Here is a 27,949-nt window from a genome sequence, read left to right on the forward strand (position 1 = left end):
TATTGCATCTTAATATAAAATCATTTGGGTGTGTACACGATGAAGCCAAATTGATTTATTTGAATTTCACTTGTCAAAAATATTATACTAGAATAGCATATTATGCAACAGGCTTGATGTCCTAATCTAGTTGGGCATTTTCTCATTTCTCAGCCCCCATCCTCTTAGACATTTTTTTTTGCCTTGTTGGCCACTCCTTTTGTTTTGGACCAGACCTATAACTGGCCACCGCACGGATGGGTTGGATATTGGAACAAAGTGAGACACTTGTAGGTCACTCAACACTTGACAAAAGGAGATTTACTTATCTAGGACAGGAAAAGAATCCTCAACTTGGACAGGCTTTGAGGACGTCTTAGGTCAGTTCAACTGAGAGAAGGTCCCTTGCCTGAGCTGCCCATTATTTTTCTCTGACCAAGTATCAGAGAAAACTCCTGGAGCTCCTCATGGCTATTTTGCATTCAGGTGACCAAGAACTGAGGTCGGCAGCCGGAACCTTTAGTCCCCTGAGCCTACCACTTTTTGAGGATGATCTCAGCACTCTTTAAGGGAAAACTAGGCTAACCTGCATGGAGGCAGGAGTTAAGAGATTGCTCCTACTCGACCCTCCTTCCTTAACTTCTTATACACTAACCACTGTGATTCCCTTAAATTGATTTTAACGCTTCTTTCATCTCCGTTTCTGGATCCTCTTCTGTCTCCTGTCTTCTTCTTCTTACTGTGGGAAGCGTCCAGAGCTCAGTCCTCGGCTCTTTGCTCTTTCCCTTTGCTGGATCCTCTCCTTTCTCTTCCTTGAAGAGCTTTGGTAAGTTTTGCTTGAAGTCACCTTCATAGACCTTTGTCTTTTTGGTGAATCCTTGTGGTGCAACTGACTCTTGTGCAAATCTACCTAAATATGTGCTAAATATGAGAGATAAATATGGTGAAATCCATCCGTCGTCGTCATCGTCGTCCATTTTGCTCCTCAATTCCAGGCATTTCCCTGACCGTGCTGGGGCATAAGCCTTGGTTTGTAGAAGACACAAAGACCCGAGATGAGATCTATAAGCCATGATTGCCTTTGCTACTTACTGTTCTCTAGACCTTGTTCCCTTGCTGCTGAGATTTCTGGCCCTGCTTAGGGAGACAAGAGAATGTGCTTAAGAGGCGTCCTGGAATATCTGTCGGAACAGTTATTTGTACGTGCTACTGTAACGCGCAGAGCAGGGCCCCTCCAGGATGCTACTTTCTGGCTGTGCTTCAGAAACTTTGAATCTCTTGTTTCGGGCATCCTAAGAAGCGCGCTTGTGTTTTACTCTTCAAGTTTCAGGACGGATACTTTTATGACAATTATATGAGCCAGCTGTTGACAGAAGATACTGCTCTGAATTCGCGAACTGTATCCACCGAGGTCAAAAATTACACGCATACAAGTGAAATAAAAGCACTCTTTGGCAAGTATGTTTATTTAAAGGTAAGTACAATGATTTATCTCACTTTGTGATGTACTGATTCAGAATATTGGTTAAAAGATGGATTGGATAGTTCACAGAACAGATTGACTACTATAACATTTTCATTACAGAAAATGTCCCTCGTGTTTTTCTTTTTCTTTTCTTTTTTTTAAACCCTTACTTTCTGTCTTAGAACCATTACTGGGTATTTGTTCTGTGACAGAAGAGCAGGAAGGGCTAGGCAATGGGGGTGAAGTGACTTGTCCAGGGTCACACAGCTAGGAAGTGTCTGAGGCCAGATTTGAACCCAGGACCTCCTGTCTCTAGGCCTGGCTCTCAATTCACTTAGCCACCCAGCTGCCCCCTATGTTTTTCAGTAATTATCTCCTGATAAAGTTAGGAACAAAAGGATTTTTTTTTTAGCAAATATAATCAATAATAATAGCTAGTTTGCTTTAGGACACTAAAAGCACTTTATGTATTATCTCATTTGATTTTCACAACAACCATGTAAAATCTGTTTTTAACATATAAGGGAAGGAGGCTGAAAGAGATCGAGAGACTTGCGCAGGGACACGCAGCTAGTAATTATCTGAGGCAGGTTTTGAACTCAAGTCTTCTGGCTCCCAAATCATGTATTGTGCTAGATTGACCCCTTATAGACTACCTGCTCAATCTGTACCTTGCACTAATTATAAATGTTCTAAAACAGCTTGTTATTTAAAAGAAATATATGAAAAGAGGGAAGGAAATGCTAATTTGAAAAAAATTATAGATATAAACCTAATTCTCACAACTTTACTTGTAAATTGGTTAAAAATTCAATAAAACAAGTGACAAGTTAGATAAGAAATCAAAACCCCACAAATGATCCCTTGGAACATATTTAAAAACAAAGATTTCCACAAAATAACTTGCGTGGGTCTCGAAAAAAGTTTTACGAATATGAAAAAGCAGAAGTTATGATCATACCATCATGAAAATTCAAAAAAATTAAAAATGAATAAACAAGGAAGCATTATGTTGAAAGGAATGATAGACAACAGAGGAATAGCAACTTGAAGCTCATAGGTATGCTCAAAATGCCTTCGTTTATAAATGCATGTAGGAAGTATTAACTGAGCTACACAAAGACCCAGAAAGTAGAACAACAGTGACACAAGATTTCTGTGTCCCCCTCTCAGGTTTGTATTAATCTAACAACGATTAACAAGAGGAAAACTATGGACTAGAACAAATCGCGAGAGAAACATTTTATTTTCTAAATGAGACTGCTAGGGAATCCATGTATTCCTCCAAAGTGTGTGAAACTTGTACAGAAAATGACCGAGCATTAATCACAATGTTGCTTGCAAATAAATGTAAAAAGGCAGAAATTAAAAAATAAATGTGTGGGGGGCAGCTGGGTAGCTCAGTGGATTGAGAGTCAGGCCTAGAGACGGGAGGTCCTGGGTTCAAATCTGGCCTCAGACACTTCCCAGTTGTGTGACCCTGGGCAAGTCACTTGACCCCCATTGCCTAGCCCTTACCACTCTTCTGCCTTGGAGCCAATACACAGTATTGATTCCAAGACAGAAGGTGAGGGGTCAAAAAAAATAAATGTGTGATAAATCGTTTTGTAATCTTTTTATCATGTCAATAATTAGCATCTATTTTGCCCTTTTTGTCTGTGTGTGCTAGATAGGTTTTCTTTAAGGGTGCAACACTTGAAGTTTGAAATGAACTAAAGCATAGCATTATGCCACTTTTCCAGTATGTTCTCTGTGGACGCTACAAGGGAAGATAGCCTTCATTTTTAGCATATGCTGAGTATTCCGACATTTGGTTCTATTTGCAAAGTGACTCTAATTGGTACATGACTATCTCATTTATGTATCTTGGTTTCCTTGCCCCTTAGGGAGCTTGTTTGGTCCGGATGCTTTCAAAATTTCTTGGTGAGAATCTGTTTTTTAGTGGACTCCAAGTAAGTCTGGAAAAATTGAAGTTTCCCGAAGAGTATTTGCTGATTGTTTTAGATCTGTTATTCTTCATCTAATCATACTTTCCATTTCTCTGCAGTCATATTTTAAAACATTTGCATTCTCAAATACTGTGCAAGATGATCTGTGGAATCATTTTCAAATGGTACTTTTCCTTATTTCATTTTATACTGTCTTTAATATTTCAAATGATTTCTTTTTGCTGCATGCTATGAAGGAAGGAAGAAAGGAAGGAAGGAAAGAAGGAAGGAAGGAAGGAAGGATGGAAGGAAGGAAGGATGGAAGAAAGAAAGGAAGGAAGGATGGAAGAAAGGAAGGATGGAAGAAAGGAAGGAAGGATGGAAGGAAGGAAGGATGGAAGGAAGGAAGGAAGGATGGAAGGAAGGATGGAAGGAAAGAAGGATGGAAGGAAGGAAGGATGGGAGGAAGGAAGGATGGAAGGAAGGAAGGAAGGAAGGAAGGAAGGAAGGAAGGAAGGAAGGAAGGGAGGAAGGAAGGAAGGGAGGAAGGAAGGAAGGAAGGAAGGAAGGAAGGAAGGAAGGAAGGGAGGGAGGAAGGAAGGAAGGAAGGAAGGGAGGAAGGAAGGAAGGAAGGGAGGAAGGAAGGAAAGAAGGAAGGAAGGAAGGAAGGATGGAAGGAAGGAAGGAAGGGAGGAAGGGAGGAAGGAAGGAAGGAAAAAGATTAAGTTCCTATGAGCAATGCCCTGTGCACTGAGTGGGGATATAAACATAAAAATAGGACAGCCCCTACTGTCCTGGAGCTCCATTCTGAGCTTCAAGTCAGATGGAAAGTTCCTATGGTCCTTAGAGTGTAGCTGCCATCTGTTATCATGAAGATAACAAAAGATCAAAAAGTCTTTAGATCTAAGATCTACGTGTGGAATTTTACTTATACAAACAGACTATTGGAGAACAATAAAAGGGAAATCCATTCAGCATTGACCAACCATTCAAGAAACTCAGCATCTTCACCCAGTTCTAGGATTTAGCACAGAATCCAGACCATGGATGGGGGTTGGATGTTGAATACAATAGCAAAGGAATTTCTTAAAGAGAATTCTCTGCCCAAGAATTATTATTACATCATATTTGTATGATTTTTTTTTAAATAGGTTGTAGACAACCAGAGCGACGTTCTCTTGCCAGCATCAGTAAAAAGCATAATGGATGGATGGACTTATCAGAGCGGATATCCAATTATAACATTAGATGTATCTACTGGCGAGATCACCCAGGAACCATTTTATTTTGATAAAACCCCAAAGACTTCTACCTACAAGTATATCGATTTGACCTTTTACATTTTACCTTTCTTTGGGGCTGTGGTCTGCTCAGATGGAAATCTCCTGCTAGACACGAGAAAGGAGTTTCCTTGCTAACTACAGTGCACCCTCCTGGGGTTTGGAGGTAGTTTGGTGCTCTGGGGGCCTAGTGAACGTTTTTCAGGTCTAGAGAATTTTGCGGGCTTACAAATATTTTGAAGCTCTTGGTGGGACTGAGTAGGACAAAGTGTGAAGACAGAAGAAAGTGTAAAGGAATGAGAGGGAAGAAGGAACTAGGAATAGAAGGCAGAATGTCTTGGTAAAAGGGTAGGAACATGATGATGGCAGAGGGAAGGCAAAGAGTTAAAATTGGCAGGTCTTTAGATTCTATTTTCTCATTTCCTTTTATATTCATTTGGAATGTATTTCCTTTATGAGAATTAATCAAATATTCATTTTTCTTTGAGAAGTAAGCTATGGACTGTCCCCATTCATTGGACAAAAAGTGGAATTGTACAACCATTAACCTGGATAGAAAATGGCAGCAGTAAGTAGCTTCCTCCTCCATTTTCTTTAAAAAAAAAAGTTCACATATATAAATGCAGAAAACAAAATTGGAAGTCAATTGCTTTTGGAAAGAATCTCATTTAAAACTAACTTGTGATGTAAATCCACAATGGGAATATAGCTTTAATTGAAAAATGCTCTGTATGCCACACACACAAAGATAATTCAATAGAGAGCTTTCCATTTGAATCAATCCATTGAGTTGTCGTTTCTGCTGTCTTTGCTTTGGTAAGTCTGGTCTAGAACTGACAATGTGTAAATATAGATACTGATGAGAAACTATGTTTTAAAACAAAATTTAAAATCTCCTTTTGCAGCAGTGATCCCTGAAATGCAACTCTCAGATTCAGAACATGACTGGGTGGTTTTAAATTTGAATGCAAGTGGTTATTATAGAGTTAATTACGATCAATTGGGTTGGAAGAAATTAAGTTTACTGCTTGAAAAAGACCCAAAGGTAAGAAATTAATGACATTTTAATTTATTAATAAGCAACCTGTTCTGTTTAATTATCTGCTGGAAGCGAGGTAGGAATACTTAACTTGGGGCCTGTGAATTAAAAAAAAAAGTGATAACTGTATTTCATTAATTGGTTTCCTTAAAAGTTCTTTAAGGTTCATTTTACATTAAAAAAAATTATTAGGGGGCAGCTGGGTAGCTCAGTGGATTGAGAGTCAGGCCTAGAGATGGGAGGTCCTAGGTTCAAATGTGGCCTCAGACACTTCCCAGCTGTGTGACCCTGGGCAAGTCACTTGACCCCCATTGCCTTGCCCTTACCACTCTTCTGCCTTGGAGCCAATACACAGTATTGACTCCAAGATGGAAGGTGAGGGTTTAAAAAAAAAAATTATTGTGAAGAGTCTATCAGCTTTACCAGACTGCTGAGGCAGGGTCAATGACCCAAAGTTAAGAACTCCAATTCTATAGGAATAAACCTAGAGGATATTGTTGGGAAAGGAGAATTTGTTGGAGTCTCCTGACAGTCTTTTGCATTTTTCCTTCAAAATTTATTGTCATTAAAATTTTTGTTTTGGATGTGATTTCAGTCCTTTGGGATGAGGCAGTTAAGTTAGGTGGTGCCAGTAAGAACTAAGTTCAAATCTAGGTTCAGATTTTCCTTTTATCTTCCTCAGTTTCCTTATCTGTAAAATGGGAATGATAATAGCATCTACCTCCCAGGGTAGAATAGAATAAGAGAATATTTGTCATTTCATAATATTATATTATACATTTTTATAAACTTATAAAAGCAAATACAAACCTTACAGCTCTTCATAAATTCTAGCTGTTGTTCTCTGGGTTTAGATAGGATCACATTTCTAAAAAGTGTGTTGAAAAAGGAACTTTATTACTCTAACTCTCCAAATTTAGCATGGTTGAATTTCCTGATGGGGAGCCACAACATGACAATTATTTCAGCAGCTGTAGAACTTGGATTAATGTCCCCTGTTTGGTATAGTTCATGTTATAATAAAGCAGATCCACACAAAATTGTTTTAGAGCTACGTGGCAACAATAGAGATGAGAGATCCTTTTCTCATCCCCCCATTTCCTGACATTCATTCTGTTCCCCGCCCCACAAAGATAATAAGTACAACTCACACTGATCACGCATTTTAAGGTTTACACAGTGCTTTCTTCCTGAAAAACCCTTGAGGGGGAGATGATGTGTATACCATCCCTGCTTGCTTGTCTTTAAGCTGTAGTGCATCATACAGCCAGAAAGATCAAGCTTGCCTGAATCAGTTGCTATCCTTTTAAGCCAACTGAATTCCTCAAGCACTTACCCAAGTGCTCACAATTGAACCTAGCATTTTTCTAGTGCTTAGTGATAGACTTAGACAAATCACATAAAGTCTCTTCAATCCAGGAAATAGCAATTGTATCATAAAATAAAGCAAAGGAGAATATGATTGATATTTATAACAAACACAAATAAAGTACAGTGAATGCTTTTGGGGGAGAAAACTCAAAAGAATTTTATGAAGGAAAATTTGTTAATATCTGTGCTAAGTTCTTTGGAGAAAATGGATGAGTGGCACTGAGCATTAAAGACTATTTTAGAGAAGGAATTATGCCTCTTCCTTCCCCCATTACCACCAATGACATGGAAGTTCCTGACCATTTAGAGCAGTGATGGTGAACCTTTGAGAGATAGAATGCCGGTCTCCCAACTGAGTGCAATGCCCATCCCCCCCCCCCCCCCCCCCCGTGACCACATGCAGTGCCTCTCTTCCCCACCAAGTGCTGGGCGCACCCTGCTCCCCCCGTCCTTTTCCCCTCACAGGGGAGGGAGAAAGTGTTCCCATTGGGCTGTTGGGCAGAAGGGTATGTGATGTGAAAAAATTTTATCAAGCATGGTGGCGAGGAGAAGGGGAGCAGCTCTGCCTGAGTCCCTAACCTTTCTAGTAACCAACTTTCTGGTGGCAGATGGGGAAGACAGCTGTGTGTCCATAGAGAGTGCTCTGTGTGCCATCTCTGGCACCCATGCCATAGATTTGCCATCACTGATCTAGAGCCTACCTGGTCTACTGCTTCCCCAGAAGGTCACATTTCAATAGGATTTCACGGTTGTGGTTGTTATTATTGTTCTCTGGTAGGTCAGTAATGTTGGACTCTTTGGAACCCCATGAACTATATCCTTGGCAAAGGTACTGGAGTGGTTTACTTTTTTCTTCTCCAGTGAGTCCCCACTTTACAGATGAGAAACTGAGGAGTTAAATGACTCGTCTAGGGTCCCATACCTTGTAAGTGAGGTGTCTGAAGAAGTTAGGTTAAAGAGTCCTGGGAGATGTAGTCTCCCAGGGTTCAGATCCATTTTAAAATGCACATTAGAGTCCAAGCTTGGATTTGAATTCAGATTTTCCAGATTCTGAGCTTGGTGTTCCATCCACTGTGCCATCTAGTTGCTCCCCTCCCAAGGTCACAATGCTCTTATTAAAAAACAATCCAGGAAGAAAATGTAAGCATTATTTCTATTTATGGTCAAGAAATGCCCCTGGAATACTTTGCTATTCTTAAAGTGCTATGTAAATGTGAGCCAAGGCAAAGAGAGATTTAGGGACTTCCAAGATAGAGTTCAAGGTGGGATTCAAACTCAGATCTCTTTAGTCAGTCTATCACTTTTCCTATTGCATAACACTGTTCTACTCCCCCAAAATGCATATTGGTAAAATGTCTTGGTAATAAATAGCCTGCAAATAATTATATGATCCAACCAATGGGTCAGTCATTTCAAGTAGCATTTGGTATAACTAATCAAGTATTTAGTGAGCATCTCTTAGATGAATTTGGATAACCTGTTGAATTTCATTTGAACAATTTACCTTTTTACATAGTACTTAAAGATTTTCAAAGTATTTTCCTTAGAACCCTTTGATGCAGGTACCTACCACTGAAGTCTCAAAAAATAGAATTCCTGGCTTATTTTTAAAAAAGATATGCAGGGTACATGTTATCCCTCCTTTTATTGATGAGGAAAACTGAGACAGAGCTAGGACTCTAACTAACCTAGTCCTCTGACCGGTAAGGCCAGTATTCTTTTTTTTTCTTTTCTTTCTTTTAAAATTTAAATTAATTTATTTAGTTAATTGATTACATGATTACACGGTTACAAGATTCATATTATCTCCCTCCCTCCCCTGCCCCCACTCTTCCTGTAGCTGACGGGCGATTTCTTATTTCTCTTAATTCTTACTTTTTCCTAGTAACAACAGTAAGACAAAAAGAGTAAAGGCTAGCTAAATGGAATTAAATGGCTTGTCTAGGGTTACACAGTTAGGAAGTGAGCCAAGGCTGGTACTCTATCACCTCGCTGCCTCTGGCCTCTGGCCACTGTTCTTTTTATGATGCTATCATTTAAGACAAATAAATGTAATAAAAAGTTATTAACTTAAGTGACATTTACAAATGATCGCTGTTTCTCTTGAACAAGTTTTGTTCTCTGTAATTTCTCTTTTTAAATAGGCGATTACAGCTGCCAACAGGTTGAAGCTACTTGATGATGCCTTTATGTTGTCTCGGTGAGTGTATTTTCCCTTCAGAGACTTTGTCATATTTTAGGAGACTTTGTTAAAAAACTGACCTGCCACTGACATATTCTTAAACTATGTAGGCCCTCTCCTGTGACCGTGAGGATGATTTTTTAAAAATTATATTGGGGGGGGGGCAGCTGGGTAGCTCAGTGTGTTGAGAGCTAGGCCTAGAGACGGGAGGCCCCAGGTTCAAATTTGACCTCAGACACTTCCTAGCTGTGTGACCCTGGGCAAGTCACTTGACCCCCATTGCCTAGCCCTTACCACTCTTCTGCCTTGGAGCCAATACACAGTATTGACTCCAAGACGGAAGGTAAGGGTTTAAAAAAAAAAAATTATATTGGGATTTTCTTTTCTGTCCTCCAGGGCCAAGATTCTTGGTTCTGTTGTTCTCTTTTTCTGGGCTGGACCTGACTCAGGCCTCTTTCCTTAGTTTGGGTTTGATATTAGTACAAAATGAGACACTTACAGATCATTCTACGGTTAGCAAAAAGATTTACTCATCCATAGCAAGGGGAGATTAGATAAGGATAGACAACAAGGAATTACCTCTTGTGATCTACCTGCCAAGTATCAGAGAACCCACAACTCCTAGACGAGGGCTGCTGTATACCGAAGTGATGAGGAAGGGACCGTAACAGTTTGAAGCTTTAGCCCCCCAAATAAAATCTCATCTCAAGGAGTCCCTCAAGTTTTGTTTTCTTTTGTTTTAGAGAAAAACTAGCTTACTTGGCCTGGGGATAATGGTTAGGATACTGTTCCTCACTATACCTACTTTAGCTTTTATGACTCTGCTAGCTTGACTTTCCTCTTGTCTGAATTCTATTGTTGCTTTTGCTCATTCCTGGATAAGTCAAATGAAAGTTGGAGGGAATTTAGAGATCATGGGGTTCAGCCTCTACTCGAATGACGAATCCCCTTCTAACAACCAGAATAAGTGCTCATCCAGCATCTCCTTTTTAAAAATTATTTAAAAAATTTTTGAGTTCCAGTAACAGACCTTCCTCCTTTCTCTCCCCCCGTTCCCTGAGAAGACAAACAATTTGAAATAGATTACCCATGTGAATTAGCCATGCCGTAAAAGACAACATAAACAATATAAACAAGAAAGATAAATTTAAAGAAAACTTTGTTTTCATTTTCATTCATTTCTTTCTCTCTGGAGACACCGATTTTCATCATAGGTCCTTTGGAACTCTCTTGGATCATTGTCTTGATTGTTCTTACAATTACAATATTGCTGTGTACAATGTTGCTCTGGTTCTGTTCACTTCACTTTGCATCAGTTCATGTGCCTTCCCAGGTTATTCTGAAACCATCCTGTTCACCATTTCTTATAGAACAATAGTATTCCTTCACAATCATACACCACATCTTACTTAGTCGTTTCCCAGATGATGGATATCCCCCTCAGTTTTCAATTCTTTGCCACCATAAAAAGGTCTTCTATAACCATTTTTGTATAAATATGTCCTTTTCCCTTTTCTCTGATCTCTTTGGGATACAGAACTAATAGTGGTATTGCTGGATCAAAGGGTATATACAGATTTTAACCCTGTGGGCATGGTCCAAATTGCTCCCCTGAATCATTGAATCAGTTCACAACTCCTCCAAAAATGCATTCATTCCCATATCCCTTCCAAGCTTTGTTACTTTCCTTTTCTGTCATAATGGCATGAATCTGATAGATGTGGGGTGGTATCTCAGAATTGTTTTCATTTGCATTTCTCTCATTAATAGTGATTTAGAGCATCTTTTTTTTTTTTCCGGCACAGCTATAGAGAGATTCAATTACTTTATTTGAGAACTGACTGTCCATATCCTTTGACCATCTACTGGGGAATGCCTTGTATTCTTATGTATTCAACTTACTTCTCTATGTATTTGAGAAGTGAGGCCTTTATTAGAGAGACTTGTAAACAATTTTGCAACATTATGCTTACTGTGTATTACCCTCCATCCTTTTTACTCTTGTTTAGGTTCTGATTGCTACCTCCCCCAATTTGCCTCCTTTTCAATTTGCTTGTCCTGGTACACTTCTTTTCTATCTGCCTCACCTCCATTCTCTTAATCCCCCTCCTTGCCTATTTCCCTGTAGGGTAAGATAGCTTTCTCTATATCCATTTGATTATGTATGTTCTTCCCTCATTGAACCAATTCTGATGGGAGTAAAGTTCACATGCTCCCCTCCCTACTCTTTCAACTTATTCACTGTGAATATTCTTTCATGCCTCTTTTATATGCAATAACTAACCCCATTCTATTTTCCCCTTCTACATCCTCCAAATTCATTCCTCTTATTCATGTCTTAATTTTATTTTTTTTATATCATCCCATCATATTTATCTCATACTTTGGCCTTATGTCTATGTTTATTCCTTCTGATTGCTCTAATAATGGCACTCCAAGAATACTTTGGCATTACAAGAATCATCTTCCCATATAGGGATATGCACAATTTAATCTTATTGAATGTCTTTTGATTTCTCTTTTCTGTTTTACCTTTCTATGATTTTCTTTAGTCTTGTATTGAAAGTCAAATTTTTCATTCAGTTCTAGTCTTTTCATCAGGAATTTTTGGAAGTCCTTTATTTCACTGAATACCTATTTTCCCCCAATGGATTATGCTCACTTTTTCTGGGTAAGTGATTCTTAGTTGAATCCTAGCTCCTTTGCTTTCTGGAACATCATATTCCAGACCTTCTGATAGTTTAATGTAGAAGCTGCAAAGTCTTGTTATCCTGACTGTGGCTTTATGATTTTTGGATTGTTTCTTTTTGGCTGCTTGCAATATTTTCTCCTTGACCTAGGAGTTTGGGAATTTAACCATAATATTCCTGTGAGTTATCCTTTTGGGATCTTTTTCAAGAGGTGATCGATATAGTCTTTCAATTTTTATTTTGTCCTCTTATTCTAGAATAGGGCAATTTTTCTTGATAATTTCTTTAAAGATGATATTTAAGCTCTTTAAAAAAAAATCACATCTTTCAGGTATTCCAATAATCCTTGAATTGTCTTTCCTGGATTTATTTTCCAGTTCAGTGGTTTTTCCCATGAGATATTTTGCATTTTCTTCTATTTTTGTCATTCTTTTGACTTTGATTGTTTTTTGATGTCTCATGGAATTGTTAGCTTCCACTTGCCCAATTCTAAGTTTTAAAACATGATTTTCTCATGTGAGTTTTTGTACCACCTTTTCCATTTGGTCAGTTTTACTTTGTAAAGAGGTTTTCCTCAGTGAATTTTTGTACCTCTTTTCTGTCTTTTAAGAAGTTTTTCTCTTTGGTGCATCTTTCTCTATTTCTAGTTAGCTGATCCTGCTTTATAAGAAGTTCTTCTCATCTTTGGATTTTTGTGCCTCTTTTACCTTATTCTGTTTTTTAAGATATTCATTTCTTCAGTATTTTTTGTGCCTCCTTTACCAAGCTGTTGACTCTTTTTCATGTATATCATGACTCTTTTCATGTATTTCATGACTCTTTTTACCTGTATCACTCTCATTTGTTTTCCCTATTTTACTTTCCCTCTCTTATTTAAATTTTTTTAAACCCTTACCTTCCATCTTGGAATCAATACTGTGTATTGGCTCCAAGGCAGAAGAGTGGTAAGGGCTAGGCAATGGGGGTTTAAGTGACTTGCCCAGGGTCACCCAGCTGGGAAGTGTCTGAAGCCATATTTGAACCTAGGACCTCCCTTCTCTAGGCCTGGCTCTTAATCCACTGAGCTACCTAGCTGCCCCTTATTTGATTTTTAAAATCCTTTTTGAATTCCTCCATTAATTCTTTTGGGTCTTGAGAGCAATTCATATTTTTCTTGGAGGACAGAACAATATTGACTTTCTTGTCTTCTGAGTTTGAGTCTACCCTGTCACCAAAATAGCTTTCTATGGTGAGTATCTTTTTTATTGTTTGCCCATTTTCTTGCCTTTTATTTTCTTTTAGTTAAAAAAAAAACATTAAAAGTGGTCTCTATAACTGATAAAGAGAGCACTATTCAAAGCTTCAGGTTCAGAGCTGGCACTGGGGATCTATCTACTTTCAGATCCTCCAGGGTGGTATGATATTAGGAGAGGTATGTTGAATACTCTCCCAGCCTGTGCTCTGGTCTGTGAATAACCATAAGCACTCCTTTCCATATTGGAACTGTGACCAGAGCCCCTTCCTCCACTGTGGCTGCAAGTGCTGGTGTGTACTGGTCCTCCTCCTCACCCTGCACCTGTGCCCCAGAACTGGGACCTGGTTCTATATATAAGCAATATAACAATGAATAGACTTTGCAGCAAGGAAGATTTCTGTCCAGTGTAAGGAAGGATATCCACAATTGCACAGAAATCACAACTTCTTAAGGTCAGGAATATGGGTTCAAATCTAGCCTCAAATACTTACTGGCTGTGTGATCCTGGGCAAGTAATTTATTCTCTCTCTGCCTCAGCTCTCTCAACTATAAAATGGGACTAATAATACCACCTACTGCACAGAGTTGTTATAAAGATTAAATGAGATAATATTTGCAAAATTTAAAGTGCTATATAAAAGTTAACTTTAACAATAATTATTATTACTAATGAAACTATTAAACTTTAGAATGAGCCATTTGGAGTCCAGATGACTATCAGTGATATTGTAAAGAGTTTCCCTGTTTAGAAATGAATTGGACTAAATGACTCCCTGAAATCAACTTCTAGGATTCTGTGATTCCTTCAAGTGGAAATGTTTCATGTATGAAGCTACTTGTTTGTCATCAGAGAACAAATCTAGTTAAGTTCAGAATAGTTTCTCTCTAGGATTTTTTCTATCAGGCTTTTTTTTTTTTTAAGTCTATAGCACTCTATACAAACTCTATTAAAGGGTAAAAGACTTGTGACGTGTGCAATGAAGGGAGCACATAGGGAACTATTCAGATTTAACGTACCCATCTCACAGGTTGTTGAGAGCCTTAAAGAAGTAATTTATATACATATGTTTTTAGGACCCTACAGGTATATGTAATTGTCAGCTATGATCATTAAGGACAATATAATCATACATATAATTATATAAGGGAAATATAAATAGTTGAGAAACAAGTAGGTTCCTATTAATTAATGTAATATTTGGCTGGGATTTTCTGTATTTCTAAGAATTTTAACTCCCTGGGACCCAGAGTCTAGATAAAAAACAAAACTAAATAGAAAATCTGACTCTGTTGAATTGTATTTTGCCTATAATTTTTTCCCCTTTACTCTGGATATTTAAATTATTTAGAAAGGAAAGAATTCATATAATTACCCAAGGCTTATAAAGTGCTTTACATATTTTATCTCATTTGCTAGAAACATTGACAAGATGGGAAGGGGGGGATATTTAACCTGTTTAACAAGGTTTTTTTTTTTTTCTTCTCCTAAACAAAACAGGGATAATTATATTGAAATAGAAACTGCCCTTGACTTAACCAAATACCTTGCTAAAGAAGATGACATCTTAGTGTGGAGTACAGTTTTGAAAAACCTAGTAATTAGAGGGTTAATTTTTGATATGGATAACTATGACATATATCCATTATTAAAGGTAATCATTCTTTGATACACGTTTACAGTTTTCTTCAACTACTCTAGTGGGCGTGTTTGTGGCAGGTCACTGTCAAGGTGACGTCCTGAGAGTTTAGTAGCCCGCAGATTCAATGGTGGGGGCGGGGGCAGGGGAAGAATGCTTAGGTTGAGGAGCAATGAGATGGCTATTGAAAAAATGGCCTTTTTGGGAACTTGGTGTCCTGACACATTACATCTTAGGCTGTGCCCTTGAGTTGTACATGCAGAGTATTTTTTTCTGTTAGAACTACATGTAGAACACTAGGGGTTGCCAACTGTCACTTAAAACTAAAGTTGAAAATTTTCTATTTTAGGTTCCAACAGGAGAATTAAAAATAGCAATTTCAATAATGGTTCCATACTTTGTTTTTCTTGGAGTCTAGTTACTTATTTTCAAGTAAGAGGCACATAGAGCAAAGGATCTAGATTGTGAACAAAGAGCTAGAAGCCCAACAGTTATAAAATAATTTCCTTTCTCTTGTCTCAAAGTGACTTCTCCATTATTTAATGAGCACCATTTTTTTTAACTGGCTTTATCCATAATCAATAAAGAAGAGTTCTATTTAGAGGAGAATTCAGCCTGGATAGAGAAGTCAATGCCAATTAGTAAGACAGTAAACATTTATTAAGTACTTACTATGTGTCAGGCTCTATGTTAAACACTCGGGATACAAAAAGAGGCAAAAAACAATCCCTGCTCTTAAGGAGCTCAGAATCTAAATGGAGAGACAACATCCAAACAAATAGGTACAAAAATAGACAGGATACATGAGAAATAATCACTAAAGGAAAGGCACTAGAATTAAGTGTGACTAGGAAAAGCTTCCTATAAAAGATGGGGATTTAGCCAGAAGTTGGCCCTTGTTGGAAAGAATTCCCTATTAGAGTATCCCAGATTTAAAGAAAGTGACCAAATGTAATATCCTTAGCATTGAAGTATAATGATAAATGATATACTGGGAAGAACATTTGAACTATTTTTGTTAACACATTAAGTTGAAATTTCTGAAGAAAAAATGTCACATCTCTAATAATCTTTTTTTGAAGCAATCGTTTAAAATAAAAGGTAATTTAAAACAAATTTGATATTAGTTACATAATGTTTTCTTCTGTCATTTATAGAATTATTTATTGAAGAGATTTACCCTACTATGGAATATTTATTCATCTAGAATTCGTGAAAATATCTCATCATTAAACAGTGACAAAACCATTATGTAAGTATTGTTTTTAAACAGACAATTGAATGAAATGTTGAATAAGCAACCTATTTCGCACCCATATTTATTGACCTGAATGAGTGAATGAGTATCACATACACAGGTAGAAAGAGGGGAAAGAGAGAAAGATGGAAAGATTCATCGATATCATCCATGCCCTGAAGCCCTCTTATTGGGGGAGAAGCCTAAAAATGTATAGTGTTGAAGATGAATAAAACATAAATGTGTGTTTTTCTACATACAGACCTTGGACTATTGAACCAAAGCCAGGCTTAAGCTGTTTTTCAAATAGTGGTGATGAATCATGTGGAAAAGGTCCAATCTCTTTAGTAAGATTTGAAATGCTTGGTAGGTCCAAAGGCAAACAACAAAAACAACAAAAAAACCCCTAATTACTTACCCCTGATACTTAACACTCCATCTAAAGAACTCTGTGAAGTTTAGACACACACCATTTATGCTTTAATGTAGATAAGCTCATTTGCTCTTTTGCAAAGTGATGCAGAAGATAAAAGGCTAGACTAATAGAAGAAGGTAAAACTGGTATGTGGGAGAGTATGGAGAGACGTGAATTTGTAAGGAAAATGGTGGGAAGTAAGCAAAGAAAATAGGACCATAGATTTAGAGTACAAAAGGAATTTGAAAGTCTTCGGTTACAACCTCATCATTTGTAGGTGACAAAAACTTGGGTCCAGAGAGAATGTGACTCACATCAAGGTCGTACAAGTTGAGACAGTGACAAGTAGCCCCAGTGACTCCAAAGTTCACCCTCTGCACTGTCCGTCAAAAGCTATGTTGTTAAGATGAGCTGAAATGGTCCATTTTTATGAGGAAAGTTCTTTGCCCTCTTCCCTTCCCCAAAGAGCTGGAAAATCAGGCGACATATCCTACATTGACCGTTCATTATGGATAGGAGATAAAAAGGATAGGATAAGGAGACTGGATTCAACCTCTTGTGTGCATTCAGGCAGACATTTTTGGTACAAGACTGTGAATGTGTATTTATTTGCCTCACGGACTTCAGAAGAAGTGAATTGGTTCAGGCCAAGGCGAGCTTTAGTTGGAGAGTGTGTTGTTAGGGACTTTATGGAACATTCATTTTTAGGACCTACTCAGTCCCTTTTCTAGCCCCATTCTCCTTAATACCTCCAATGCTGACTGAGAAACAGAAGAATAAAATTAATTTGTAAGGAAAGTGGGAAGCGATTTTCATTGTAGAATATCATCTCAGATACTTGACATTTTATATGTAATTCATTTTTTAGGGGAGAGAAAATGCACTAACAATAGATATGGACTGTTTGAGGAGGGAGAAAGGACATCAGGGATTCATCGCTAACTTTTCAGAAAATACCAGCCTTCGTGTTTTGTTTGGTTCTGTTTCTGGTGCCCCAGAGTTTCCTCAAAATAGTTGCTCAACTCCTCACCAAATTTTTTACCTATAAATCTATTTTTTCTTGAAGTTTATGTTATTGGAAGGCTATTTTGAATTGTCTAACCTTTTATTGAATGTGCATTTTTAGTTGAAAGGAAAATGAACTTAGTAATGCAAACTAAACTTTTTTTTTTTTAAGACTACCAATAAAAACTGCATTTGAAAGAATATGTTGGTTGGGACTTGAAGACTGTCTGCAACTGTCCAGAGAAATTTTCAAAGAGTGGATGAATGATTCAGACAGTATTAAGTAAGCGTAATATTATAACTTTTCCTATATGTTTGTGAAGCTACTTTAATACATTCTGTTATACTTATTTCTTGATCCCCCAGTCCTGTAATTTAGTTGTTCTCTTTTCGTTTGACTAACCCTTATTGCCAACTCTCCTTTCTGAAACTCAACTGTAAGCTAGCGTTAAAGTGAGAGTTTGAAAACGAGCCAGTGACTTGTCCATCTTTCATCCAGGAGTCCCCCTTTCTCCTACTAATATTTTTCGCGTTAGATTTAATTGGTTTCGTCTTGGTGTCTTTGCATCCTGCATTTATATCCACTTGCATCAATGTTTCAGTCCAGTATTATAATCTTCCAGAGAGCAGTGATTCCATCTATGCTATTTTCTTTCTTCAAGATTTAACAGTATACCATGAGTGATTAGACATAATAAATTCTGGTCACACTATTTAATTTATTAATTTTAATTAATTAACTTATTTAATTTTAATATATTCTAATTTATTAAAATTATCTTAATTAAATAAATTATTATTTAATCAGCCTTCACAAATAACTACTTTTATTTAAGTGTAATATAAAAGGGAAGTCTTTGGATTTTGTTTTTGTCTGGATCATTCTAATGAATTGTTTCTAGTGATTTGTTTTGATCATTTACTTGCTATTCTTTTCTCCCTATCTTGTGTGCTATACAAATCTAGCTTAAAAGTGATCCTTAAACATTTCCTTGATTTCTAAAGCCTATACGTCATTGATGATCTATTCTCTTATTTTCAATTTTAATGAAAATTCTAAAACTTCTAGGCCTATTTTCTAATTTTGTCAAATATCATGTCTCTAAATTACTTTTTTCATCTCACTATAACATCAACATCATGATAACTTAGAAGAAAATAACTATGAGATTATAAATAATTATGTTATATATTATATTTTACAGAAAACCTAATCTAGTTAAAAATGAAATTATGTGTTTCGGCGTTGCCATGGGAAGTGATAGAGAATGGGACTTCTTGTTGAGCATCTATAAGAAGAGCGTCAATTTAGAAGAAAGATTCGCATTACTGCATGCAATGAGCTGCAGTAAAGAGCCATGGATTCTTCACAGGTGATTATTTCAGTTTATCCTAAATTCCTAAGGAAGGATTTATTTTAGTAATATCATTCCATTTCCCAGAAAGGGGAACAAAATCAAACTCACCAAATCAGCAGTGAAGCAAACACGTGTCTTGAAATTTAAAAATTCCACAGTAAAGTCTATTTATTTAAACAAAGTACTTGGGATTTGTTTTGAACTTTTTCCATGCATGTTTGGCAGGTATCTGAAATATGCTTTGAGCACATCTTTGTTCGACGATGATGAAAAGAATGTCTTTCACTATGTGGCACTCAGTGATATTGGCCGGCTTGTAGTAAAGGACTTTTTAATCAAGAATTGGCAAGCCGTAAAGGAAAGGTAAGCTAGGCACCAAGATGGGAGGGGGTAGGATAAAGGCTTAGGCTGGAGAATATCTTACCTTTTGTCTTAGAACTGATCCTTCCTAGGGAGAAGAGCAATAAGGGCTAAGCAGTTGGGATTTAGTGACTTGCCCAGGGTCACACAGGTAGGAAGTATCTGAGACCAGATTTGAACCTTCCCATCTCCAGGCCTGGCTCTCAATCCACTGAGTCACCCAGCTGCCTCCCCCCTCACCCCTAATTCTTGATAAATGGGTTTCCTATCTGTCTAACTAGCTAGTCTTCATCAAAGAGCCTTAGAGCTTCTCTCCATCAGTCTGGTTGGATGGTTCAGTCTTTGATCAATCTCTAGCCTGGAGTTATAAAGGCCTTATGAGTGATTGATTCTGAGCAGTGTCCTGGAGAAGACAACTATGGACTTTGCTGCTGCTTCCGGATACTGCGGGGCTCTGTAGGCGAGGGGGCTAGATGGGCCTGTTCTTCAAGATTCTGTCACAAAAGAATTTAGGGATATTGTTCGAGTGTCCTCTATTCTTTGGAGTAGCCATCATTTCACAATAGCCTTTAATTACTTTTAAATACCGACATGTTCAGTAACTCCCTAAACCAAGCTGACAAAGCCTGTTTAGTTTACTAATAAAAACAGGGCAAGTCATACTCCCTCATCGGGGAGAAAAAGTGCCATCCCAGGCTTCCAAATTCCTCCTTTTTTTTTTTAAAGGAAGATTAGTTGGCTTCTCTGTTGACAATTTTACCAATCTCTTCTAACTCTTACTATTGCAGTAAAGTGGAGAATTAAGAAATTATTTGGGGGTAATAAATAAACAATAAACAATTAAGAGCCAATCAGATTAATTTGAGCCCCAATATAATTCCTTTTCCTTCAGAACAGATTTGTTTGTCATTAATCATGCATATCATAAAGAGGCACCATGTGGGATAGACGTCTGACTCCTTGGAAACAGGAAGAATTTGAGCTCAAGTTCTGTTTCTGATATACACTGGTTGGGAGACCTTGGAAAAGTCATTCAGTCTCTCCTTGCCCAGGCAACTCTCTAATGCAGGGGTCCCCACACTTTTTACACAGTAGCCAGTTCACTGTCCCTCAGACCCGTTGGAGGGCTGAACTATAAAAAAAAAAAACTATGAACAAATCTGTGTACACTGTCTGGGATAGCGGAGGCTGCAGCAATGGCTGGGATGGGCCTGTCACACCTTGCACAGACCCATCACTGCCACCATCATACAGGGCAGCAGTATATAGTGTGGAATCCCCTCCCCCAGATCGCTGCTCACTATGCTGACGTCTTCCATTGTGCAGCCACATAATTCTTTGCATGGCACCTCGTACTCCTTCAGTTACTCTCAGAACAAGGCAACACACAAAGGATGATGTCACCAGAAGTAGTACTGTACATGAGCGATGCTGCACTTTGCGGTGCCTCCACATACTGTGCTCCTCTCACCGACCACCAATGAAAGAGGGGCCTCTTCTGGAAGTGCGGTGGGGGCCAGATACATGGCCTCGGGGGCTGCATGTGGCCCACGTAGTTTGGGGACTCTGCTCTAAGACTATATAAGTAGGGTAGCTCAGTAGCAAAGTGGGTAGAGTGCCAGGCCTGGAGTAAAGAGCACCTGGGTTCACATCTGGCCTTAGACACTTTTCCTAGCTGTGTGACCTGGGTAAGTCATTTAATCTTAATTGTCCAGCCCTTGCCATATTTTGTTTTAGAATTGATACCAAGACTGAAAGTAAGGACTTGGGGTTGGGGGCAGGGGAAGGCTGTTTAAGGTACAGTGTTGTTGCTAGAGAGTAGGGGAAACTGGTATAATGCCCCACATTGATGAAATAAAAATTTTGGACCTAAAATGCAAAATAATCCAAGGAATTTTTCTGATTCTTTACTTGGGCATATTGGCAGTGATTTAGAATTTTCATCAGCTGTCTGGCAATTTAAAAAGAGTGAAAAAAAGCATTATGGTATGCTTTCTTTTACATGTAATACCCTAACAACTCATTTTCTGATACCAGATTTCTATTTCTAAAGTCAAACAGTTGAGCCAAGCTTCAGGAAGGGACAAACCAGAGACCTGTAGCATCATTCTGTTAATTTCATTCTAATTTCTCTTTCTTTCTTAATGCATCCCAAAGTCCTATGCTTGCTTTTTTTTTTAACCCTCACCTTCCCTCTTAGAAGCAATACTGTGTATTGGTTCCAAGTCAGAAGAGCGGTAAAGACTAGGCAATGGGGGTTAAGTGACTTGCCCAGGGTCACACAGCTAGGAAAAGTGTCTAAGGTCAGATTTGAACCCAGGACCCCGGTCTCTAGACCTGACTCTCAATTCACTGAGCCACCCAGCTACACTGTTCTCACCCTCCTTCCTGCCCTGCATGCTTGCTTTTTAAGCCGGTGATACTTTGGACAGGTTTGTAACCATTATGTTGACTGTAGCAACTTGTTATTGTTTTTTTTCTTAGATTCCTTTGAAATTCAAAGATGTAAAATTGCATGAGATTGTCCAGTTGGGGGTGCTTTTTTCATTTCCATGAAATTAGGTTTTCTCCCTTAAGTTTATTCTGCCTTAGGGAGGTAGACATGGACTCAGTTAACTGGGAACGTGGCTGGAATGGCGTACAGGAATCTTGGGGCTCTCAGACACTGTGGATACCTTTGGAGAGATTGGTTGTGGTGAACTGATCTTTGGGTCATAAAATCCTTCTGCTGAAAACTTACATAGAACTTATTCTAAAAATCCTGGTAGGGGTCAGCTAAGTGACTCTGTGGATTGAGAGATGGGAGGTTCTGGATTTGAATCTCACCTTATAGACTTCGTAGCTGTGTGACCCTGGGCATGCCATTTCACTCCTGTTGCCTAACTTTATGGCTCTTTTGCCCTGGAATGAATATAAAGTATTAATTCTAAAACAGAAAGTAAAGGCTTAAAGAACAAATGATCCTGGTAATAAGCTCCCAAATAAAGTACCCAAAATCAGAATCTAAAGTTTAAGTAGAAAATTTGGAAATTGGTTGAATATCAGTTGTCTCTGGCATAATTTGAATAGCTCTCTACTTTTTAATAGCTTTGTCAAGTTTCTGAATAGGAGGCAATGTTTCAACTACTGTAGTAGAGGGAAAGTGAGAAGCAGAAAGCATTTAGATGCAACGTACCACTCCCATCTAGGCAGAGAGGTGATGAATTTTAAATGCCCAAAGAGACATCCATTTCCAGACATGGCTCATTTGGGGATTTCCTTTGCCAAAGTACATTGACGTGTATTGACGGTTTTGTTTTGTTTTTATTTTTGACATTTGTTTGGGAGGGTAGGTTGTGAGAGGCAGATTAAATTGTAAAAGGTTGTTACTTGAAAAATCTAAATGAAAAGAAGAAATGAAAATCACTCAAGCAAAAGGGAAAATGGATTTTTTAAGTAAATATTTTTCTCTTAAAAATGGACAAAGACCAAGAAGATCTTGTGTGATCAGGACTTCATTTGTAGGGAAGTTGATACGGGAAATACTTCTTTGTAGCTGGAAGATGGGGATGAATTCTATCACACACATGCTGTGTAAAATAGAATTTTGTCTCGCATAACTTTTTCTATTGCTGATTAATATATCATTGTTTTGTAGTTTGGGATTTGAGTTTTTCTTTACTCTAATGGAGATCATAGGAAGAGGCACATCCACAGATTCACAGGTGCAAGAGGTAAGTATCTTGAATCATGGGAATGATCATGTTTATAGAGCACTTCAAGGTTTGCAAAGCAGTGTGTGTGTGTGTGTGTGTGTGTGTGTGTGTGTCTGTGTGTGTGTGTGTCTAATTTCCCATTTTCTCCAATTTTAGCTTCTTAACAGTTTTGGGACGTAGGTCCTTTTTTTAAAAATCTCCATCTCTAGATGGTAAAATTGAGGCTGAGAGGTTGAACAATTCAGCCATGAACACAATGGTGTGACTTGAACTCGGGTCATATTTGAACTCAGTTCTTCCTGATTCCAAGTCCAGCACTCTACTCACCTAACTGCCTGAGAAGTATATAAACTGTGAAATGTGATGTGGAAAGGAAGGAAAGGATCAGGGAAGGGAAAAAAAAACATTTATTAAGTACTGAGTATGTGCCTGGCACTCTTCTAAGTCTTTTAGAACTATGATCCCATTGGATGGCTATTTGGAAACCTAGATTTTATATCTTTTAAAATGGTACAAGTCACATATTAACAGACACAGAGGGCACTTTATACTTATTGTATCATTTGATCTTGCAACAATCTTATGAGATAGACACTGCAGGTGCATTTATCTCCATTTTATAGATAAGGAAACTGAGCCTAGAAGGTTGTCTTTTGATCCTAGTCATCCTAGTTAAATGTTGGAAACAAAATTTAAACCTGTCTCTCCAGAGTGTAAATCTAGAATGGTTTCCACTACACGATTGAGATGACTCTCAAATATGAACATTGTGATGCTTCAAAATGTTTGTGACCTCAGTGGCACTATTCTCCCCACCAGGAAAATGATTATAATTGTTATTTGTTATGTCTTAGATCTAAGTAAAACTGGGGTTTTCTCTTTTCTGAGCCCTTTGCCTAGAGTTCCAAATGGAATATCTTCATAGTCCCTGGAAACTGACTAGCCTCTGGCTCTGTGATTTCATCGACTCTTATGTATCATCAGAAACTTTATCAGTGTGTGGGTTTGGCACCTGCCTTCCTCGGCTGAAGATCATTATTCTTGCTAAGGAAAATAAAAGAAGCACAAATACTTCATACTTTTCTCCATTTGCCGTTCTCCTCAACTTTCCCGCAGCTAATAAGACTTAGGTGTCAAATGGAACTCCTAAATCACCCTCTTCTTGTCACATCATAAACATGTAATGATATAATGTGATCATATTATTAAAATTACGTTACTATTAAACATGATTATATTATTATAATTTATTATATTATTAAAATATAGTTTAAATTAAAACTACATTCATAGACATAAATATGCATTTGGCTTATATTAAAATAGGACCTTTTTGTTGTTTTGTTATTCAGTCATGGACTTTGTCCCGGGGGTTTTTGTAGCAAAGATATGGGACTTGTTTGTCATTTGCTTCTACAAAATAGAAGATATGATAATAATATCATTAGTAGAAATTCATTCTTAAGGAACTTCTCTTGAGTAATAATTAGTTCAATGTGTTTGTTCCCAGCCAATATTTATCTAGAAATATCTGAGTTTTTCTCATTTTTTGCTTGCCCCTAGTGGTAGGCAGTCATTTATCTCATCAACTCGGTGACACAGTGGAGAATATGTTAGACCTGGAGTCAAGAAGACTCAAATCTTGTCTCAGATACCTTCTAGTTGTGTGATCCTGAGCAAGACAGTTTGTTCATCTGTTAAATGGGGATAAAACCCCCTAATTCAAAGGTTTCTTGTGAGGATCAAATGAGACAACAGATATAAAATGGTTTGCAAACTAAAACTAAAAAAAATATATATATATATATATATGTTAGCTGTTTTCATTCTCAAAAAAAGCCAAAAGCTCTTAATAAGACTTGAACAAAAGGCATATTTATTTAAACCCATAACTTTCTGTCTTAAAATCAATACTAGGTATTGGTTTCAAGGCAGAAGAGTGGCAAGGGCTAGGCAATGGGGGTTAAGTGACTTGCCCAGGGTCACACAGCTAAGAAGTGTCTGAGGTCATATTTGAACCCAGGACCTCCTGCCTCTAAGCTTGGCTCTCTAACCACTGAGCTCTCTAGCTGCCCTCAAAAGGCATATTTATGACAGCTGATAAAGAATAAAAATGGGATTCCCATCCAAAACCCAATTGGGAAAAGAATGATTATATTTAGAGCTTCTTCCTTCCGAGAGCATCAGTCTCCTTTCCCAAATAAACACTTTTAGGAGAAGTTTTCCAGTCTCATGAATGGAATGGTGAACTTTGGTGAAAGTCATGTCTTCCATCTTGTTGGACTGGCTTCCCCTGGAGATGCAGTTTACTCACCTACTGATAGCTTTCATGCCTAGCTTTTACCCTCACTACAAGATGGTCGGTCATACACTAGGAAGCAGCTTCCACACTGCTCTCCTGGGTTCAAGTACAATTTACCACTTAGCCAACAGTTGACTGACCTTCCCTGTCTGGCTCATCTTCCCGATGACTCACCGTGACTCACATGCACTAGTTCCATACTCGCCCATGGTGTCCCCTCTTCTGCCCAGTCTTGCCTACCCTCCTCTGCCAGTTCCCAAACAGTGCTGTCTGCTTGTACCCTCTGGATTTGGAAATATTCCTTTTGTACATGGCTGTTTTCAAGTTGTCTTCTCTGTTAGAGTATCAGCTCCATGAGGGTAGTTTTTTCCTTTTTTGCATCTCAAGTGCGTAGTCACTTAACCAACATATCTTTAAGGGGCAGCTGGGTGGCTCAGTGGATAGAATCAGACCCAAAGGGGGGAGGAACTAGGTTCAAAGCTGGCCTCACATCCTTCCTAGCTATGTGACCCTGGGTAAGTCATTTAACCCCAATTGCCTAGCCCTTAAGGCTCTTCTGCTTTGGAACCAATACTCAGTATTGATTCTTAGACAGAAGCTCAGGGTTTAAAAGAAAAAAAACCCAAAAGCATCTTTACTTAAAATGGGGTCTTTGAATTTTTTTTTCTCTTCTGAATATTTTGTTAACTATTTTGGTATAAATGGCTTTCTTTTTAATCCTACATATCTTGCTTTATTTGAAAACTTTAGATTTTATATTTAAAATTTTTAATGTAAATATTAGTACTGGTAATATAAATATATTTAAACTTTATATTTAAAAATACTTTTCTGACAAAGAGTCCATAGATTTCATCAGCCTGTTAAAAGGGTCCACGGGACCCCCCAAAAATGATCACGAAGCCACGCTATATAAAATCTCAGGCCACAGATCCTATCTATCCTTTTTCTGAGCTCTTTGAAATCTGGGTACCCCAAAGACCCCATATTTCTCCTCTGTGGAATGTGGTGGAGTTCCACATCTGAGTGGAGCCACGTGAACCCCCCGCATGTATTGGGCCTGATCCTCTTCTGGATTTTGGGCCCTTTGAGTTTAGGAGCACCTTTGTTGCGATTCTTCCTTCAGCTTACAGTACAAAGCATTATGCTACGTGCTATTGAATTTTGGAGTTGTGGGTCCCATGGAGCACATTTTACTCTGCCCTCTTTCTCATAGCCCTTTTCATTGCAAAGCAGCAAGAGGATCCTTGGGCATAGAACCAGAGCGTTTGGCATCAAACCCTGGCATGGATACTTACCAGTTATAGGAACTTGGGTAAATCAGTAAACCTCTGTGAGCCTCACTTTTATCTGTGAAATGGGGATAATAGCTGTGCTTAAGAAAGGACTTTAAGCTACACTCTTAAGCAATGACAGAGGGAGTGAGGTGGTACCGTAAAGACCAGAGTTCCAATCTGGTTTCAGACACTTATGAGTTATGTGACCTGGGGTGTCAGTTAGTCTTTGCTGCCTCAGTTTCCTCAATTATAAAATAGAGATAATAGTAGCACCTACCTCCAAACGGCAATGGGGGATTAAATGAGATGATAATAATTAAAAGCATTTGGCATAGTTTGTGGCATATAACAGGTACCGAATAAGTGCTTCTTTTCTTCTTTCCTTGTAGGCCAAGTATAATTACCTATTTAGATTGAGATTGTTGATTGACTGCATTTTCTTTTCTAGTTACAGCAATTTTCCAGTAACATGCTGGACGATATGGAGAGGACTACGCTTTTTAATCATCTTGAAACAAGAAAGATTGAAAATCTGAAAAAAGCCAAGAAGATTTCTAGGATTGCAAACTGGTTAAAGAAAAATATGAACGATTAACCCTTTAAAATCCCCCAAATGGTTTGTTTCCATGTTTATTATGCAACATTTTGTGGTTAACGTGTGACTACACATTTTATTATGTGTCGAGATGCTCTGCCTTTCCTGTTTTTGGGGATTTGACATCCTCGAGGATATGTAAATTATTTTATTAACAAAGAAGACTGGAAAGACTGTTGTGCCATTCATTGGTGATTTCAGGGAAGATTTTCATTTGCCATAAACTTGCAAAATTTTTAAAAATATATTTTTTTAAAAGGCCACCCTTCTTGCTCCCATCCAAAGATGTTTTGGATGTGCATCTTCTAGCTCAGGATACATGACTGATTTTATTAATGAAAACGACAAGAAAAGCCATTATTTTATGCAGTAGTGATTTCAGGGAAGAATTTTATTTGGAATAAACTTATAAAATATTTTTAAAAGATAATTTCTAAAATGAATCTAAGACAGTCTGGACTCTTCTTTCTTTAATTTCACTAGAATTTTAAAACGCTGGATTGTCATTAATGAAAACTACATTATTTTCTGTAGAAAAATAAATTACAGTCTCCTGGGGGGTGATCTAAGTGTCTTCTATGAGTAATGCTAAAAGTAATATTATGACAATGTTATGTAATATTCATTCCTAGTTAGAGATGCCAGAAGGAAAAGGGAAGCTAAACTTGGAAAGAAGAAAACATGAAAGAGATTACGGTTGTCTCTTTGTCTCTGTCTCTCTCTCTCTTTCTGTCTCTCTCTGTCTCTCTCTCTGTCTCTCCCTCTCTCCCTTTCTCCCCTCTGTTCCTAGTTGCATTTTTAATTTAGCTTCTTTAAAGGTAGGAATGGAACTGGGTCATCAGGGTCGTCTCCACCCTCACTCCTAGTAGAGTGCATGTAGTAAGTGCTTAATTGATGTGA

At 38.0% G+C, this 27,949-nt stretch overlaps 1 protein-coding gene across 1 annotated transcript in view; it reads left to right on the top strand.

The window, feature by feature from the left end:
- The window catches only part of LVRN (laeverin), a 51,729-nt gene extending 24,127 nt beyond the window's left edge, over positions 1-27,602 (top strand). Inside the window, exons 7-20 of the mRNA XM_007497854.3 lie at positions 1,304-1,453; positions 3,331-3,396; positions 3,492-3,557; positions 4,524-4,690; positions 5,144-5,220; positions 5,558-5,697; positions 9,207-9,262; positions 14,667-14,820; positions 15,963-16,057; positions 17,635-17,745; positions 18,668-18,835; positions 19,046-19,183; positions 22,818-22,893; positions 26,903-27,602. Of these exons, the coding sequence (XP_007497916.2) occupies positions 1,304-1,453; positions 3,331-3,396; positions 3,492-3,557; positions 4,524-4,690; positions 5,144-5,220; positions 5,558-5,697; positions 9,207-9,262; positions 14,667-14,820; positions 15,963-16,057; positions 17,635-17,745; positions 18,668-18,835; positions 19,046-19,183; positions 22,818-22,893; positions 26,903-27,049 (1,611 nt within the window). The 3' untranslated portion in view covers positions 27,050-27,602. The remainder of the gene's footprint in view (positions 1-1,303; positions 1,454-3,330; positions 3,397-3,491; positions 3,558-4,523; positions 4,691-5,143; positions 5,221-5,557; positions 5,698-9,206; positions 9,263-14,666; positions 14,821-15,962; positions 16,058-17,634; positions 17,746-18,667; positions 18,836-19,045; positions 19,184-22,817; positions 22,894-26,902) is intronic.
- Positions 27,603-27,949: the final 347 nt, after the last annotated feature.

The sequence above is a fragment of the Monodelphis domestica genome, chromosome 7 (assembly GCF_027887165.1).
Source record: "Monodelphis domestica isolate mMonDom1 chromosome 7, mMonDom1.pri, whole genome shotgun sequence".
Classification (NCBI taxonomy): domain Eukaryota; kingdom Metazoa; phylum Chordata; class Mammalia; order Didelphimorphia; family Didelphidae; genus Monodelphis; species Monodelphis domestica.